Below are 18,600 nucleotides of genomic sequence, written 5' to 3'. Positions count from 1 at the left end.
ACTGACCGTGTGGCAGCGCACGGGCGCAAACGTCCCCGCGCGGACTCACAGGATTCAGTCGTTTGGGAAAGCTGGAGTTACAAAATTGTTCTTGTGCTCTAGCGTCTTAGAAAGACGGAGTGATTCACTGTCCTAGGATCTAGAAACCCAGCCGCACAGGCAGCGCACTGGGAAGCCGACGCTGCGCCCCAGCGTGCGCTGGCGCCTCTGTTGCCCGAAACCCCTCCGGCCACAACCGCAGACAACACGGCGGCCTTGGAACCTCCCTGGAACTCGGCGGTGAGGCCAGGGTCGAGGTTCGCAAGGGCCTCAGGCGCCTCACTCCTCGCCTTCTGTCGGAGCCCAGCCCCGCGCCACCTCTAAGAGTCGGTCCGGCTTCCTGCACCCGGTCCCGCCCGGACGCGGTGGGCGGAGCAGCGCTGGAGGCCGCGCGCCCCCGGCCGCCAGGCGCCCTTACCTGTTGCATGAAGAAATGCGTAGTTGACATCCGCCTTGGGGCAGCTGCAGGGCTTCTGGTCGCAGGCGCACGCGGCTTTCCGGGCGGCGGCTCGCGGGGGTTCGCTCCCGCCGCTCTCGGGAGGCTTCTCCGAGTCACCGTAGAGCAGGGCTGAGCAAAAACAGCGAGTACAGGCCCCGTCAGTTGTTCTCCAGGTACTGCCCCCACCCAGTCCCCTGACAAAGACACCGGGACTTGGCCGGCGGGGACGCGGGAGCCGAGAAGGCGACTTCGCCTCGGCTGCTCCAGGCCTTTCCCGCCTCCCCTTCCTGGACGCCGGCACTCACCGCATAGTTTGTTTCCTATGCCGCCGGTGAACTTCTGGGCTACCTGGCACCAGGCTCTCGCTGGAGGGAGAGACAGACAGGCAGACAGACAATAGCAGACGGACATAAGACATTTTGTTCCATTTTAACAACGTCAGTAAACCACTCGGGGCTCGGCGCAGTGGACTGCAGCTGGATACCCTCGTGCGGGTGGTTTGTACCCTAAGAGAGCCACACTGGGACCTTTTGGACTTGCTTTCCATGTCCTGCCCTCCCTGTCGCGTCTGAGTGCGTTTTTCTAAACACCAAGGCTGTCCACATTCATCAGGGGTTCCTTTCAAAGCCAAAAATCCTTCCCCTTCCCCATATTTCCTTTTTCTCTTCGACACTACGTCCCCATGATGGTGGCAGTGGCCCAATCTAACAGAATTCGGTGTTGAGGAGACACTGCCGTCTTAAGGGGTTGTCACAGACTTCTTCTTTACAGGGTCTTTTCTGGGGACAAGGAGGCTGTGAGGGACTTGGCATCTTGGATCGTCAAGGACTTGCAGCTGATGCCCAAGAACAGAGCTAACCCCCCCGAAGAAGTTACCAGTTGCAGGTGGAAAACACTCTTCTCCCTAGCCCTGTAAACATCAGTCCTTGCACAAAGCTGGCCTGCTGCACACATCCCTGTTCTCTTACCTGTGCCCGGGTTCTCGGGATCCCCAGAGCCATCTTCGGACCCGAAGGACCAAAAGCCGGAGCCAGGGGAAGCCATCAGTGCTGTGATATTGGAGCAAGTTGTCTCTGAGTGCGAACTGCGGGTGAGCTGCCCTCGGCTCGGCCTGCGCGCGCGCGCGTGTGTCGGGAGGGCGGCACTGAGCGGGTACCAGCGAGGCGCGCGGCAGAGGGTGGGTGTCACACAGGGACAGAAAACGTGTGTGGCAGCGGGTGTGCACGCGCGCGTGGTGGAGTTAGGGCTTGGGATCTTGGCAAAGCTCTTAAAGCCGCGGAGGTGGGGGATTGCATGGGAAAAGACACTTCAGGGTGCGTTCAGCTGGGAGATGGGAAAGCTTCGCGCAGCACACAGATTTGAGGAGAAAGGGAGCCCCATAAGGATGCGTGAGGGGGCGGCGGGGTGAAAACGGGAGAGGGAGGGAGCCGAATCGTGAGGGTGCGAGGCAGACCATGCGCGTGAGCTGGAGTCACAGTGAGTGGGTGGGAGGCGTGCGCGCTGGCGCTTGGAGCTCGCAAAGCCAGAGAGTGTGGGCCGGCCCCCCGCGGGCTCGGAAGCGCTGTCCAGGGTGCTAACGCAGACGGCTCCTGGCTCCTTGCTGGCTTCAGCTAGAGCCAAACCAGAGAGATCTTGGCAAGATTGGAAAGGTGGCCAAGACAAATTTTACAATTTGCGTTGCTCGCCTTATTGTTGGAAATCTGGCCCTAGCTCTCGGAATGAGGCGCGAATTCGCTGACTTCCTCCATTCAAGTGCTAAGGTCGCAGTGACCTCCATCCAGAAGCCGGTGTTGTTGGGGCAGAATCATGGAGCCTTTATCAAGAGTGGATAGGGGGATAGTGGAGGAAGGGCTTCTGTGTCCCTGATGGGCTCATTCCAGCCGCTTAGTAGAGCCCAATGCCTGCCCACTGAGTCGCGCAGTCCCCTGAGTGCACCGTTCCTACGCAGCTGAGCGCGCCGGCTCCGGACCAGCCGTCCAGGTTTTGACTGACGGCTGAGAAGAAAGACTGCTGATTGAGGCAATTAAAATCCACACTGGAGTCTATCATTGAGGATTCCAGACTAGGGAGAAGGCGGGGGTGTAAAGGAAACGAATGGAAACTTCTTAGAAGAGGGCAGGTGGGGGGCAGGGAGAGGCCGGTGACGGCAGGATTGATGGGCGATGGGGGAGGGAATCCGGTTATTTGGTAACCTCGGCCTGAGGGAGGTGTGGAAGGGACCCCTGCTGACGTATGGTGTGTGCGTGGGAGGCGTGCACAGGACTTCCAACCGACCAAACCAAGCTTTCCAAATCTCACGCAGAAAAAAGGCACCGCTGGCCGGCCCTCACTCTGGGGAGAGAAGGCAGCTGGTGGGTCTCAAACCAATGACCTTTCCTGACCCATCCTCCCGAAAATCTTCATAGTTTAAAGGAGCACGTCAGATATTCACTATTTCTGACTACCTCATGGAAGAATCCTCGAACCGCTCCTGACTCATGACAATTTCCTTTCTCTAAACAAAGGGAAGGCTCCTGGCGGATCCGTGGCCCCATGAGTTCAAGTTGCTTTCTCTCATCGTTTGAGGTCACTGCGCCTTGTAGCTCCTGAACTGGCTGAGAAAGGGCGAGAATGACCCAGATGGCGAGTAGCTGCGTCCAGCCGCCCAAGGCACTTGCTTTCCGGAGCCCAAAAGAGCGCGCACGTATATTACTTCCTTTGCGCTCTTCGCAGGCCTTTTTTTCACTCAGCCCTCCTGAAAGAGCCACCAAAACTGCAACCAAAGCAAGCGGAGACTCACTCGAGGATCCTGACTCTCTGCTTAACCCAAGGGGTGTGGTTGGGCCGCCAATGGTCTCATGTGGGCCCACGCCCTACCGTCTCTGGGGCCTGGTCACTTTTCCCCACTAAGTTTTGTCATCTTCCCACGGGGCCAGGGCGAGGATGTGAGAAGCCCGAAGTGGACAAAGTCAAAACCAGGGAGGGAGCTGGCCTTGTCTGTCAGAAGATGTGTTGCGCTGAAGGAAGACGTGAGCTCTGCCTAGCGTCTCCGCGGTAGACAGGAACGCCGGAAAGGATGCAGGTCGGCTGGTCTTCCTGCTGCCCGAGAGCCAAAGTTCCACTGCACACGAGTAACAACTCCAGGGACTTGAAGACTTGGTGGTTCGGCCGTCTGCACCGGGAGGGACGTCTTCCCAGCTTTCACCCTAGTAGACACCAGTGGGAGCTATTCTTTGTCTCAATCCACATCAAATCCAGCTAATGTTTGCTTCAAATCAGCAGTCTGCACCTGGCCATGGATAAATGAATAGTCGAAAATATAAAGGTTCTTAAAAATAAGAATTTACACACATATAATTACTCAGGAAGAAAGGACTAGAACACGACAAAGGTAGAAATCCCAGCCAGAGAATAAGAGACTTTTAGTTTGAAACTGCACCAGATCTGGGAGTTCTGGAGTACTTTGACTCTGATGTTATTTAAGGGTTGTGGTGTTTTGTGTGTGTGTGTGTGTGTGTGTGTGTGTGTGTGTGTGTGTGTGTGTGTGTGTGTTTTTTTTTTACATTTAAACACTCCCTGCTTCAGATACAGAGGGAGACCTGATTTGTTTCTGAGAAAGCTGTCCCTCTCGAGGGCCAATTTGCTTCATAAAGATTTTCCTTTGGCAAAAGAGCTCACTCCCCCTTCTCTTTGGCTCTGGGGTAGGAGATAACAAAAGAGCTCTGGGAGGTAATAATTACAGTCATTAGTTCACAAAGGAGACAGTCAGCCAACAGGCAGAGGAGGCAGGCCGGGGTCAGCGAAAAGCTTTCAAAGCCCCTTCCTCGATTAAGAGGGAGACCCAGGCTTCAGTGTCTGCAAGCCACAGACGGTCTCCTTGGATGGCCTTGTCTGTGGTTTGCTTGGTGACTGTATCGCAGGGTTGCTCAGCAGAGAGTCTTTGACATAAAATTTCTCCAGCCAAAATATCAACGAGAAAAAAGGAAAAAAAAACCAACACAAAACACAACCTTTGGGAAATACAAAGCAAGTAAAGTCAAGAAATGGCACCTTTTCAATTATGTATTTGCCAAGGTTCAGCCCACTTTTTTAAAAAGGGAGAGGTTTTAGGAAATAAATCTGTTGTCTCTTCATTCATAAACCGAGAGCCTGGGGTGCCAGTTCTGGTCTGCAGAGCCCCCACCCCCACCCCCACCCCCGAAACCTGGACTGGATGATGGTTTTGACAGAGAAAGGGATCTAGTTTTGTTCTGAAGGGATGGACAGGTGCATAGGAGAGGAGAGGCCACTTCTCGTCTTGGTTAAGTTCCCCTTCCAGAGTCTTGGGCACCGCTCTCCTACCAAGCCAACACCTACCCCGCCATCAATGTGGAACTCGGGGTGTCTCTCTCTCTCTCCCTCCCTCTCTGTGTGTGTGTGTGTGTGCACGGGCGTGGGTGATTCCTCACTGCCGCCCAAGGATAGTTGCGATTAGAAAGGAACAGCCAGGCCTGCCCGAACTTGGACTTGAGGTGCTGCCACATCACAGTGGGTTGTCTGTTCCTTTGGTCAAGTCTCCTCCCCCCTCTCCCCAGGCATCTATCAACCACAATTCTTTGGGTCAGAGCAGATGTCACACCTTTATTGAGAAATGACACAGACCTTAGCCATTAGGTGCGCCCTCACCGGCTCCTCCCGGATCTTCCCCAGCCTCCTGGGCCTGCTGTGGGCACAGACGGGCCCCTTTCCTTTCCTAACCTTTGTCTCAGTTCAGAGCTGCCCGCCCACCAAGCCACCCTTCCTCTCCAGGCCGCCTGGACGCTGGTGCTTTAGAAGGGCTTCTCCTGTGTTTTTAAAATAACGCACAATCAACTGACTGTGAAATGCAGTAAATTTTAATTACTCTTACAGAGCGCAGCAGACATTGCATCTAATTTGAAGACGACGCTAGTCTAAAGAGCGAAAAGTCTAGATCCGTTCCTGGAGCTTAGGTTTTGTGTAGAACATCAAACCCATGGCAGATTCTGACTCAGTCCAACTAGTGAGTAGAGCTCCGCCCTCTGGAGTTTCTAAGGTTTTAATTTTTTGAATAGCAGAGTGGCTGGTGGCGTGTGTCCGTTTTTTCCTTATCTAGTGAGTGCTTAATCACTGCACCACAAGGACTCTTGCTAAATTTTGGTTATGAGGGGCCGAAAGAAAACAAACTGACTTGGAGAGCAGCTGTGTGTGTGTGTGTGTGTGTGTGTGTGTGTATTTGGAAGTTTGGCGGCTGCGGAGAGTCACACGTGGTGCGTGGTTTCAGATAGATTGCGTGTGGTGGGGACGTTTAAGGATAGAGACCTTTTTTACTCGCACTGTGGACGCCACCATCTGCAGGGCTGGAAACCAGGAGCCAAGCCACAACAGGGACCATTCTGGATCAGACCCACACCCATAGACTTTCTAAGGCACTTTATTTAGCAAATTTAATAACCAAGGGAAGAGAAAGCAGACAATTGAGTTGACGTTTATCTTAAAGTCCCTGCAATTGATTCTTGATGTAATCTACCTGAAAGTATCCCAAGGGTTGTGGTGGCCGTTTTCCAAAAAAAAGAAACATTTGAGGTCAAAGAGTCTGCAAGAGCGCAGGCGCAGTCAGGCCACAAAGGGAGATTAAAAACTAGTGACCACAAGGGCTGCTAGTGATGTGGGGGCAGGGAGGGCCTGCCACTCACTGGCTGGCTGCTTCGAGTGCAGGGCAGGGAGTGAGGGGAAGTGGGTCAGGGGAGTCTGTTAAGGGCTTCCAGTGTCCCTCTTTTGGACCACCGAGGGGTGCTGGGCTGAGCACTCCAGGGAGAGTACAGCCCTTGCCACCACCGAGGTCAAAGCCATTTCATGGGCTCCTCATCCATGAGCTTTGGCTCCCGCAGCCTCAGGCACATCAGCAACACTACAACTGCTGGACTAGGCGCCTGCGCTGGGAAGTTTTGCGCAACAGTCTCCTGTAGTCATAGGGGCTGGCTCTCGAGTTGCTCTCCTCCTCCACGTCCTCCTCTTCATCCTTGGGGCTCTGCGTAGCCCTGCACCTACAGAAGAGACACAGGGCTCCAGAGCATCAGTGAAGCTCCATTTAAGACCCACTCTGCCCCTTCCAAGTCAGGTGGTTCCTTTATCCCACTCTTCCCATTAGCAGTGTTTACCTTTAGACTCTGTGGCTCCCCCGGAGAAGCAGGCAGCTCTTTAAAAAGCAACTACATAGAATGGGTCATTCTCTCATGGAACACCTATGTGTCAAGCCAGGAGATTAGGTGAGGGGGGAGCAACAAGTTCATCCCTTCTCTCATGGGCTTTGTAGTCTAGCATGAGAGAGGCTCCTACACCACGTTATTGTATCAGGTGGTGGCAGGTACTATGCAGAAAATTGAAGCAGTATGGCGTAGGGGTTGCAGTGTGTTTAAACCATTATCTAGATGGCAGGCAGCCAGGCCTCTTGGAGGAAGTGGCATCTGAGGAGGGGCCTGAGGGAAGGAAGGGGGTAAGCAGATCAAGTCTCTTGGAGGGAAAGGGACTCATTCTAAGGACACATGAACGTTCCAGGACTAGAATAGGCCTATTGTGTGAAAGAATGGTAAGAAAGTTAGTGTGGTTGGAATGGAGTAGCAGATAATTTGAAATCAAGGGAAGGATTTATATTTCACTTAGAAGAAACAGAAGGGTTCAAGCAGAACCTTCCTGTATAGAACTACTCTGTCATTAGAGTGGAACATTTCTGAACATGAACATGCTACTATTTATCTTTTATCATAAATGGACAGATTCATCTTTGTTACAGATTGAATTTTGTCCCCTTAAAACATGAGTTATAAATTCCAATTCTCTGTGGCAATAACTTTGGGAATAGAGGATTTTGGGTTTTGTTGTTAATGAGGTTTTATAGGTGTAGGGTATGTCTTACACAGATCCCTTTTGTGATTAAAAAAAAAGCCAATGAGGCACAAAAGAAGCAAGCAAGAATGGGATGGGGGAAGAGAGATTCCAGGTGGAGATCTCTCAGGGGTATCTGAATGCAGAGAAGAGGTTTTCCCCAAAGACAACAGAGAAATCTTCCCAAGAATTAGCTTATTGAATCTGGACTTCCTACTTACTAAACTGTGAGAGAATAAATTTCTGTTAGCTAAAGTCAACCCCTTGTGGTGTTTCTGTTATAGCTAAACTAAGAAACTAAGACAATCTTTTGTCATACAAGAGGCAGAAATCATAGTTCAGACAGATTCTGGTAAAGCTCATCTAATACACACTATTCAATAAGGAACCCCCAACTGTATAGTATTGTATTGTGGACCCATAGCTGACTCTCCAGCGGGTTTTCAGAAAGAGTTAATTGCACAGGAAGAGACTGCCCATCTTTTTCTCATGGAGCAGCCGGTGCATCCAAACCGTATTACCTTTGAGTTGTTAGTGCAACTCTTTTCCACTAAGCCACAAGGCTATTCCTTGGAAAAGGGCATCATTCTTGGAAAGATGGAGGGTTGTAAAGAAGAAGAAAAACCTTAATGAGATGGACTGACACAGTGACTTCACTTATGGGCTCTAGTATGTCAGAGATGATGAGGAAAAGGTAAGGTTCAGGTTGGATGTACGTAGGATTCTTATGAGCTCTACTGGACTTGACAGCGCCTAACACCACTGCTTACTACATGCCGTAAATGGTGTTAAGTATTTCACATACAGCATTTCATTTAATCTTGACAACAGTGTAGTGAATTAGTTATTAAGTGCTTTTGCACAAGTGGAAGCTGAGACTTAGTGAGGCCAAGAAACATCAGCAAGATCACTCCAATGTTTGACTCTAAAATCTCTTTGATCACCACCATCTCACATTGTAAAACAGAAGGTCTGAAGTGCCTTAGGCAGAGAGCATGTTTATTTAGAATGTTGAACCAACTGATCCACTGCCTGTCATTGCTCTCACTTCTCATTTGTCATATTTCTGCTGCATTACAGATCTTTAATTTCAAAACGTCACAAAGATTTGGTGGCAAAAGAAAAAAAAAAAGGATCCCATAGTAGTAAACAAGATAAAAAAGGTTTAAATTACCTACTCAACTTAAGAAAGTCTATGGCATGGTGAGAAGTCAAATATAAGATACCTATTTCTATGCGAACTTCTGTCCCAAATATTTTCTGGTCTAACATCACTGGTTTGAGAAATAATATAGCGTTAAATACAACAAGGAATTAAAATTATATTGGTTAGAGATTGACCACAGATTCTGGATTTGGTTTATTGCTTATAATTAGGATGACCATGTAGTTTATCATACAACTAGGAGTAATTTTGAAAAGAAAAGGGAATGCTATTAATAATTACACCAAGAAAAGAAGTAGAAACTGGGAGTGTCCTAAGCAATTCAGGATAGCAGATTACCCTAACAGAATACTTATTTTATCTGATCTTAACTCCAAAATAGGTAAATGTCCCCCTCAACAGAATCCACAACATAAAACTTAATTCCCATGAAGTCTGATGTGTCTGCCACACCCCTACTTCTAATTCAAACACCAGTCCTCTTGTTCTTCAGGGTTTGAAAGTAGTATTTGTTTTTTATTTTTTCACATAAAAAAGGATACTTATTTTACCTTTAAAAAACTATCACTCATAAGATGCAATATAGAATATAAATTTACCCTTAGTCCACATAGAGAATACAGTTGCTTAAGCAACGGAAATGTGATTATAAATTTGAAAAAGCTGTTTATTACCTTTTATCAGCTTTAAAACACTGATTCTGGAGCTCATTTTGTAGTCTTTGTTCTTTTAAACTAGGGCTACATTCCTTTGGTCCAGAATGACTGGGTGAAAACTCCTTATAGTAGAAGTCTTCCAGATCTAATAATTTTCCTTCACTGTAAATGAACACATGAACACATCAAAGCATCAATTTAATTTTTCACTCACATAAACTTACAGGATGCTTCTTTTATTTTTGAACAATATTTACTATAGGGAGCTCTGGTGGCACAGCCTGTTAACAGTTGTGCCGCAAACTCAAAGGGTGACATATAAGGGAGCTCTGGTGGCCTAGCGATAAGGAACTATACTACCAGTCCAAAGGCATGCAGTTCGAGTCCACCAGCTGCTCTATGGGAGAAAGATGGGTGGTCTCCTTCTGCGTAACTTACAGCCTCTAAAAACCTGCCAGAGGGTCAGCTCTGAGTTGACCACACATAACACAACCAACAACACATATGCTAGGAAGAAGGCATACATGTTAGCACATATGGAGGATGTCTTGAAATGCACAAAAACCCAGCTGTTGTTAGGTGCCATCAAGGCACCTAAGGCTCACAGTAACCCTATGGAAAAAGATCTGAAGGGAACATTAGCTGTTGCAGAAACTCTGTTTAGTTCTTTCTCATTCAAGTAGTTATTAGACTAGTAGGTTAGTAGACTGGCCAGTGATTAGATTGTTCCCGTTTAATCAGTTTAGATTAAGGATCACAATTGACCCCTATGCTGGAATCAGAAAATCTGAATTTTATTCATGAACATACAACATTCCTACATAAAGATTGATGATCTCAGCTTGTTTCCTTCATGTTGTTGTTGTGTACTGGCAAGTTGGAACTGACCAACGGCTGACCATCCAGCAGGTTTTCAGAGGCAGTTAATCTCACCAGAGGAGACTGCCAGTCCTTCTCCTGCAGGGTAGTGGGTGGATTTGAACTACATGCCTTTGGGATTGCAGTGAAGTTTTTTACCCTAAGCCACCAGAGCTCCCTGCTTCCTTGATAGGTAACCTTCTGTTCTCCCCGGTGCCTTTGTCTTCAGGAGATTACTTACTGAACTAGAGTCTAGTTTCTGTATTTAATATATGAATAGGGGAGTGTCCTCTGTCACCTCCAAGTCTTGAAACCACTTACAGTTCCACTGTCCATGGTTTTCCGAATGCTGTGACTAGTGAGGTGTGGAAAATAACCCAGTATTAGAGTGCTTCTAGGAAAAATATTTTTGTGTGTTATGGAACTAACTTATAGATAAATGATCCTTCAGAATTCCACCAATTCACAACCTGGGAACTCTGTATACACTTCAACTTAGTAGAACTCTCCTTGGTTACTAGCACTGCCTGGATATTGGTTGGTGTGCATAGTAATTAAATAGTGGCATAGCCCTGAAATAGTAAAATACTAGTCTGATAATCTGTAATGATCCAGAAAAAGGAACTATTGTGAATTCACTTTGATAAACTAGAGACTTTTAAACCACTAAGATGACGAGGTGGCTCAGCACTAGCTATCAAAGGTACAATAATGTAAGCATTTTAGCTACACTCTCAATTCTCTAAAAACAGCTCAGAAAGGTAAATATTGTTTGTTCTTTTACAGATGGAGAAGATGGAGCTTAGAGAAACAGAGCAAATTGTGAATGGTTATATAACTATCTGCATGAGGACCCAGGCCTGTGGAGTTCAAAATTTGTCTCTACTTCCCATGTGTCACACCAGCTCCCTTAATTAGAAATTTAATCTTTGTTACTCAGTCCATCATTTATTTTTATTTTTCTTAAACTTATAAACCCTGGAGGACATTATGTTGAGTGAAATATCTCAGTCATTGCCACTGCTGTAAAGCGGGACTGACACTGGAGCTGGGGGAAACTAGGAGGGGATAATGTATACTGCATTGAAACAGAGGGAGAGAACTGTTTAGGAGGAATATATGATTAGGTATTATTGTCATGACAAGAGTCCAGAATGAAAGCTGCATAGTGATATTGTAAAACAATGAAAGATAGATAGATAGATTGATTGATTGATTGACTTTCAAAGAGAAAAGAGAACTGGGGGAAGTGGTGGGCAGGGAGGAAAGTGTGCAACAGTGAATAAATGGAAATCCAAAGTCTCTGTAAACTTTCATTAAAATAAAAATAAAGAAATGCTGAGTGAAATGTCCCAGTCACAAAGGGACAAATATTGCATGGTGCCACTGTTGTAGAACGGGACTGCCCTTGGGGTTGGGGAGAGACTGAGTAAGATGGGTTCAATAATGTATGCTGCTCTGAAACAGAGAAGGGAGAAAACTGTTTAAAAGAGATATGTGATTAGGTATTTCTGTCATGACAGGAGTCTAGAGCGATGGCTACATGGTGGAGTGGACCTGGGGGAGGGTTTGCAAAATAATGAAAGAATCTTTTCTTTTACTTTTCCAAGAGGGTAATGTCCTGGGCGGGGGGAGCCTTGGGAGGGGACAAATCTACAACAATGAATGAATGGAAATCCAAAGCCTCTGTAAATTTTCACTGAAATTCATAACAAATTTAAATTTAAAAAAAAGAATTAAGTTAGAGTAAGGATGGCAATGGAACCACCTTACCTCTGTAACTTGATTTGTGCCACTATTAGAACCTCTACTCAGAATATTATTGCTTTTCAATTTTTGACTCATGCACTTTTAACTTGTTAGTTAAATTTGTATCTTCTAGGCTGCAACACTTCCATGATACATCTTCAAGGATATGAACATGTACGGCTAAGCACAATTAATAACAGTGCATCTAAATTCCAAAATCAATCTCCATAATAGTCTATGTGTTTCCTACTGCCAAAGGGGCCCTTTAGAGTAGTGAGAGAAGACATTCACCCTGAAACCCACAGTGTCCATTTTCAGCAGGAAGTAGCTAAGAGAATACGCCATCCCTTTTTCTTATGAATCAGGGTGAAGTCTCTCTCAGGGAGGAGTGATAGGGAATGGCAAGGGACACACTGACAAAGGAGATTAATCAGAACTGGCTTTGACAAGCACTGTGGCAATTGGACAATCAAAACAGACATGGGGGGGGGAAAGAAGAACGAACTGGGGATGAGGGTGGAGAAAACAGTGCAACAATGAATGAGTGAAAACCCAAAATCTCTGTAAATGTTCATTAAAACTAATAAAATTTAATGAAAATAAAAAAAAGGAAAAAAGAACAACAACAAAATAAAGCCCTTTATAAATATTCTTTTGTTGTGTGATGTCAAGTCAGAAATGACTCACAGCTGACCCTCCAGCAGGTTTTCAGAGGCAGTTTAATTGTATGGAGGAGATTGTTAAGTCTTCTCCCACAGAGCAATTAGTGGAATTGAAATGTGGCCTTTAGGATTGCAGAGCAACTTCTTACCACTAGACCACCAGAGTTCCCTATTAATATGCTTGTTGATATTGTTAAGTGCTAAGTGCCGTGGAGTTGTAGATGACTCATAGCGACCCTATGAATGAAAGACCTGGACACTTGTATAACTTTCATCGTTTCTCCAAATTCATAGGGTTTCCAGAGGCAAGCTGTTCCCGAAGCTGATGCTACTCCTGCTTCCAAGCTTGTTTTAAGCAGGGAGCCCCACCAAACACTGTCCACCATTGGTAACCATTATCGCATTTGACACATCAGTGTTTTAGTGTTCAGCATCACAGCAACCACGAGTTACAGCAAATGGACAGACCAATGCAATACCACTTAGAAGAATGTTTGACCAAAAACAATAAAAACCAAACCTGAGTGCCACAGATTAAAATCACCCACCTTTGGCTTGGTAGCATAACTACTTAAATTCATAAAGATAAAACAACTTCTGAGTTCCCTTATACTCATATATTTATTACAACATTTCAAAAACAGACTGTCATTCTCAGTACAAAGTTGTGTATATTAATTAAGCCCTGGTACTGAAGACAATGGAAAGTACTGGAGGTTAGTTTTAATGTACTTAATATACTTATCTGAGGCCAGGAAAGACTAGAGGTGCTAGTTGTGTGAATAAAGTTGTGACATGAGAAATTTTTCCTGTACTTTAGCCATTCTGTTAAAAAAATGACATGTGTCTTGAATAAAGTGACCATAATCATCAAAGTTTTAATTGTCAATTTAAAAATACTTTAAAATTAAAACACCATCAACTTATAAAGCTTTAGGAAAACCCTACAAAATTAAAACATTCAAAGTTTTCACCTCATTTCAAGTACTTTATGATAGCAGAAGTTGAGGTGGTGGAAGAGTTTTGAAGCTTTTTGTAAACTTAAGTGTGTTTGTTGTGCCTCTGGGTGTTGGGGTTCACCGTATGAAAGAATGTGACATAAACTGTATCTTCCTGAGAGATACATGAAATGAAACATGGTACAATGAAAGGGTGTGACAAAATATTAAAAACAAAAAAGGACATTTTAAAAAGAAAAATCAACAAATGTAAGGAAGGAGTGAATTTAGGGGAAGAAAGTTCATATGCATGGATATGTCCACATGGCTCAATTAAAACAGTATCAATAGAACAAGGAGAGAAAATTCTACACTGAGTTATTTGTATGTACTCAGCACAGTGCTTAAGTCAATCCATTTCCAATAGGAAAGATTCTTATAAACGATATCAGTCACTGATCAATGTTGACCAAGGAGTCAAATCGTAGCTGACCCTTCAGTGTGCTTTTCGAGGTTGTAGATTGCGTGGGAGAAGACTGTTCATCTTTTGTTCTTGGAGCCTCTCGTGGATTTGAATATATATATGTGTATGTTGTTGTTAGGTGCCATCAAGTTAAAACTGACTCATAGCTGGCCATCCAGTGGGCTTTCAGAGGTTGTAAATCTGGAGGAAATGTCCCATCTTTCTCCCCTGGGGAGAAAGGTTTGGTAGGGCAACTCTACCCACTTGGCCCTAGAGCTCCATCTAACTATATATTGGCAATCTCCTCCCATGCTATTTATAGATGCTGGAAATCTACTGGAGGGTGAGCTGTGTTTTTGTTGTGTACCATCGAGTCGGAACTGACTTATAACTGATTCTCTAGCGGGTTTTCAGAGGCAGTTAATTGCACGGGAGGAGACGCCCATCCTTCTCCAGTGGGAGCAGCTGATGGATTCAAAACATGTGCCTTTGGGATTGCAGAATAATTTCTTACCACTAGGCCACAGAGGTTAGCTGTGAGTTCCAATTCAGTGGCAATGAGCTTGAGTCTACATATATAAAGTTTAGATATATGCATATATACATAAAGGGTGAAGGGATAGTGCAAGAGAGGAAGACCCTTGATGTGTCTGAGACAGTAAGACTGACACAGGATAGAGCAGGGTTTAGGGCTGCTGTACATAAGATCACTATTAGTTGCAAGGGACTCGACAGCACATAACAACAATAGTAACAGCAACAACCCACACCCATATATTTATAATACAGACATATTGAAAAGACATTATTTTCCTAGCTCTAGCCACAAAAGCTAGGTGATTTTCAAACTTCAAATTTATTTACTCATAATTTTATTTGAGTAAGGCAATTTATTGGAATCTAAAGAGAATAATTACCTGTCTTTCCTTGGTCTCCGTTTTTCCTCTTGAATTGATTTCTAAAGGGAATAGAAGAATTTAAAAATTGTCAGTGACATAATATTAATATAGAAATACTATATTCTTAAAAAGTACCATCTTAGAAATGAGCAAATGGGCACAATAGCTTCAAATTCTAAAGAATTATAACTTACTCACATTTTACTAATTTTGAAATTTTACAAGACTTGGATTAAAATATTTGTATACTATATGAAGGAAGACTTTACCACAGAATGATCAGGATGAACAAGATTACATAAAAGCCCATTTACCTACAAATGGGTAAAAAAATGAAAGAATATCAGGGAGACCTATGACTAATGCAGCTGCAATGTGAACAGGTTAACTGGAGGCTTTGATGTCCTTGCTTACATATATTTCCTGTCTTCAGTTAAAGGCAGATGGGTGGATACTGGGGCAGGTGCAACAGTCCACAAAGAGAATGAAAAGAGGGCTTTATAAACCCACAGGCACTCATTCATGACTTAAAAGTAAGAGCATCAGGCAGACGTAATTTATATGGAGGTTTGCAAAATATTTTCATAGTTGAGAACGTCATGTATAAAGGCACAAATTATAATATTCATGCAAAGAGATATATTTTAATTTCACTTCAAAACACCCACAAGATGGTACTTCATTTTCTCTCATATGTAAAGCAATATTGCTTACAAGACAAAGTAATATTGTTTTTCCTATTTTAGCATAAACAGTGGCTTCACACTATGTTCATATATTTATGCATTGAAGAGCATATATGCCTTTTAGACTTAAGAAAACAACCACCCCACTCTCCTGAGGAAGCTGAATAGTTATAATTTTACAAGCCCTAATGCAGATGTCAAGTTGGCTGGCACTACAAAAGTGCAAGATAACAATGGCAATTAGTAATGATTTGTAAGTATTAGGGTTATTTCACAGCATTTTTTTACAGAATGATAAATATTTTTCCACTTGTAATTTATCATTTATTATAAAATACTAAATGAAGCAAATAGTTCTGAGGTGCTTTTATTCTTATTGGTTGGCATTTTAGTGGATGTATAAGGTAGGGGGGAATCTTTAAATGCATCATGGCTCTGAGTAGACTTTTTAGGAAATAACAATGTAAGGGAAATAATGCCTATTACATTCCTGTCTCCTTCTCACTTCCTATTACTTCACACAGTTGATCTAATCCCCTAAACTAATAGGTGTTAACATCTGATTTCATCACCAGCATAGGCACTGTGGCCACAGTCTGTCCAGTTACTGATGTGAGGGATCAGGGTACTAGGGTGGTGTTTGGTGTGATTTGAATAAGTCATTAATAATTTCCTACAAGGGTCCTGCCCCCTAATTCATTAACTGGAAAAAGTGTCTATCGGTCTTGGTCCTTGGATCTTCTAGTCCAAAATTATGCTTAAAGATGGTACTACCTTGAGTGAAAGAAACAGAGGTTCCCTTTACAAAACCAAAAGCCAAATAACAGCCTGCCCTTGAATTCTCTAGCTGGTAAGAACTCTTTTTATAGAGCTGTCAGCATTCCCCTCTGGGAAATAACACATATAAATAAATTGATCCTCAGTTACAGGAATTGCTAGAAAAGGAAACACAATCTAGGCTTATTTCACTCTTGCCTGTGCTCAAAATTTCATTGTCATTGGGTTGGAGCCGACTCCTATTTGACCCTTGAGCGGGTTCTCAGAGTTCTAAATGCACGGGAGGAGACTGCCTATCTTTTTCCTTCAAAGCAGATAGTGGATATGAGCGGTCTGCCTTTGAGTTGGCAGTGCAACTCACCACCGACTCGGCCACTAGAGCTCCTTTCTTGCCTATGCTAGATATTTTTAAAAATGTAATGCAGGAAGTCTTAGTGATAGCAATAAGACAACAGAAGAAAATAAGAGGTATCCAAATTGGCAAAGAGGAGGTGAAATTATCTCTATATGAAGATGATATGATAGTATACTTAGAAAACCCTAAAGACTCAGCAAGAAAACTACAGGGCATAGTTGACCAATTCAGCAAAGTGGCAGGATACAAGATCAGCATATAAAAAGCAATTGGATTTCTCTACAGTGACAAAGAGAGTACAGAACTGGAGCTAAGAAAAACAACTTCCTTCACAAGAGCTAATCACAAAGAGTAAATACAAAGGAACTATTCAAAGAAAATTACAAAACATTACTGTAAGAAACAAAAAGGGACTTGTAGAAATGGAAGAATATCCCTTGCTCATGGATAAGAAGACTCAATAATGTGAAAATGACAATACTACCAAAGGCAATTTACATGTCCAATACAATCCCTATACAAATACCAATTCCATTCTTCAACCAGATGGAAAAGGCAATCTCAAATTTCATTTGGAATGGAAAGAGGCCCCAAATAAGCAAATCATTCCTTAAAAAGAGAAACAAGGTAGGAGGCATCTCACTCCCTGATTTCAAATCCTACCACACTGCCGTGGTAGTCAAGACAGCGTAGTACTGGTCCAATCACAGACACATAGATCAATGGAATAGAACTGAGAATCCAGAAATCAGCCCATTTACCTATGGTCAACTGTTTTTTTAAAAGAAAACAAAAATCCGTTAAGTGGGGAAATGACAGCCTTTTTAACAAATGGCGTTGACAAAACTGGAAAACTATCTGCAGAAAATTCAAGCAAGATCCACACCATACACAAAAGCCAACTCCTAAAACCAAAGACTATAACCTTCATTAGAGAAAAGTTTGAGGAACTTTAGAAGTCCTAATCCACATCAACAGTCTTCCAAGCATTCTGAAAAACTGTCATCCAGAAGAGGATAAAATAGATGAATGGGATTTCTTATAAGAATCAAATCCCTATGTACATCCAAAAACTTCTCCAACAGGGTTAAAAGGAAGGCCACAGACTGGGAAAACATATTTGGTAATGACGTGTCAGATACAGGACTTATATCTAGAATTTATAAAATATTCAAGCACCACAACAAGATCAAGGTAAACAATATGAACAGACACTTCATCATAGAAGACATTCAGATGGCAAACACACACATGGAGAAATGTTCAAAATCCCTAGATCTAAGAAAGATGCAAATCAAAACAACAAATCATCTCACCCCAGTAAGAATAGTAAAATTCAACAGAGGCAAACAACAAATGCTGGCGAAGTTGTGGAGAAACTGGAACCCTTATTTGCTGTTGGTGGGAGTGTAAAATGATGCAACCACTATGGAAGGCAGTACGGTGCTTTTTTAAAACGCTGGAAATAGAAATACCATTTGACCCAGCAATTCCACTACTGGGAATATACCCTAAAGAAACCGTAACAGCCACCCAAGTAGATATAGACAGACCGTTGTTTATTACAGCTTTGTTCACAATAGCAAAGAGTTGGAAACAACCCAAGTGCCCATCAACAAAAAAATGGCTAGAGAAGCTATGGTATATTCACACAATGGAATAATATATTGCAATGAAAAACAAGGAACTCATAAATTATTATACAAAATGGGTGACACTGGAGGACATTATGCTGAGTGAAATAGCTCAGTCAAAAAAGGACAAATACCACATAATGCCACTATTGTAAAGCAGGACTGACATAGGGATTGGAGGGAAACTAAGAAAAGAGCGAGTAAATAATGTATACTGCATTGAAACAGAAGAGGGAGAGAACTGTTTAAAAAGATTAGGCATTATTTTCATGACAAGATCACAGGGAAAAATTGCATATTAAAGTGGACAGTGGACTTGGGGGAGGATTGTATAACGATGAAAGAATTAAGTGAAAAACGAACTGGAGGGAGGTGTGGGCAGGGAGGAAAATGTGCAACAGTGAATGAATAGGGAGAAA

At 43.9% G+C, this 18,600-nt stretch overlaps 2 protein-coding genes across 2 annotated transcripts in view; both read right to left on the bottom strand.

The window, feature by feature from the left end:
* The window catches only part of GAD2 (glutamate decarboxylase 2 (pancreatic islets and brain, 65kDa)), a 114,892-nt gene extending 113,323 nt beyond the window's left edge, over positions 1 to 1,569 (bottom strand). Inside the window, exons 1-3 of the mRNA XM_006887066.1 lie at positions 1,447 to 1,569; positions 784 to 843; positions 458 to 607 (exon numbers count right to left, since the gene is read on the bottom strand). Coding sequence (XP_006887128.1) covers positions 458 to 607; positions 784 to 843; positions 1,447 to 1,522 — 286 coding nt within the window. The 5' untranslated portion in view covers positions 1,523 to 1,569. The remainder of the gene's footprint in view (positions 1 to 457; positions 608 to 783; positions 844 to 1,446) is intronic.
* A 7,099-nt stretch (positions 1,570 to 8,668) lies between these two features.
* The window catches only part of MYO3A (myosin IIIA), a 318,705-nt gene continuing 308,773 nt past the window's right edge, over positions 8,669 to 18,600 (bottom strand). Inside the window, exons 31-33 of the mRNA XM_006887107.1 lie at positions 14,748 to 14,788; positions 9,179 to 9,322; positions 8,669 to 8,741 (exon numbers count right to left, since the gene is read on the bottom strand). Of these exons, the coding sequence (XP_006887169.1) occupies positions 8,669 to 8,741; positions 9,179 to 9,322; positions 14,748 to 14,788 (258 nt within the window). The remainder of the gene's footprint in view (positions 8,742 to 9,178; positions 9,323 to 14,747; positions 14,789 to 18,600) is intronic.

Source organism: Elephantulus edwardii, unplaced genomic scaffold, assembly GCF_000299155.1.
Source record: "Elephantulus edwardii isolate Elephantulus edwardi_28Jun2011 unplaced genomic scaffold, EleEdw1.0 scaffold00054, whole genome shotgun sequence".
In the NCBI taxonomy this organism is placed as follows: domain Eukaryota; kingdom Metazoa; phylum Chordata; class Mammalia; order Macroscelidea; family Macroscelididae; genus Elephantulus; species Elephantulus edwardii.
Note: the sequence above shows the minus strand (reverse complement) of the source record. Positions and strands in the feature narration are given on the sequence as shown.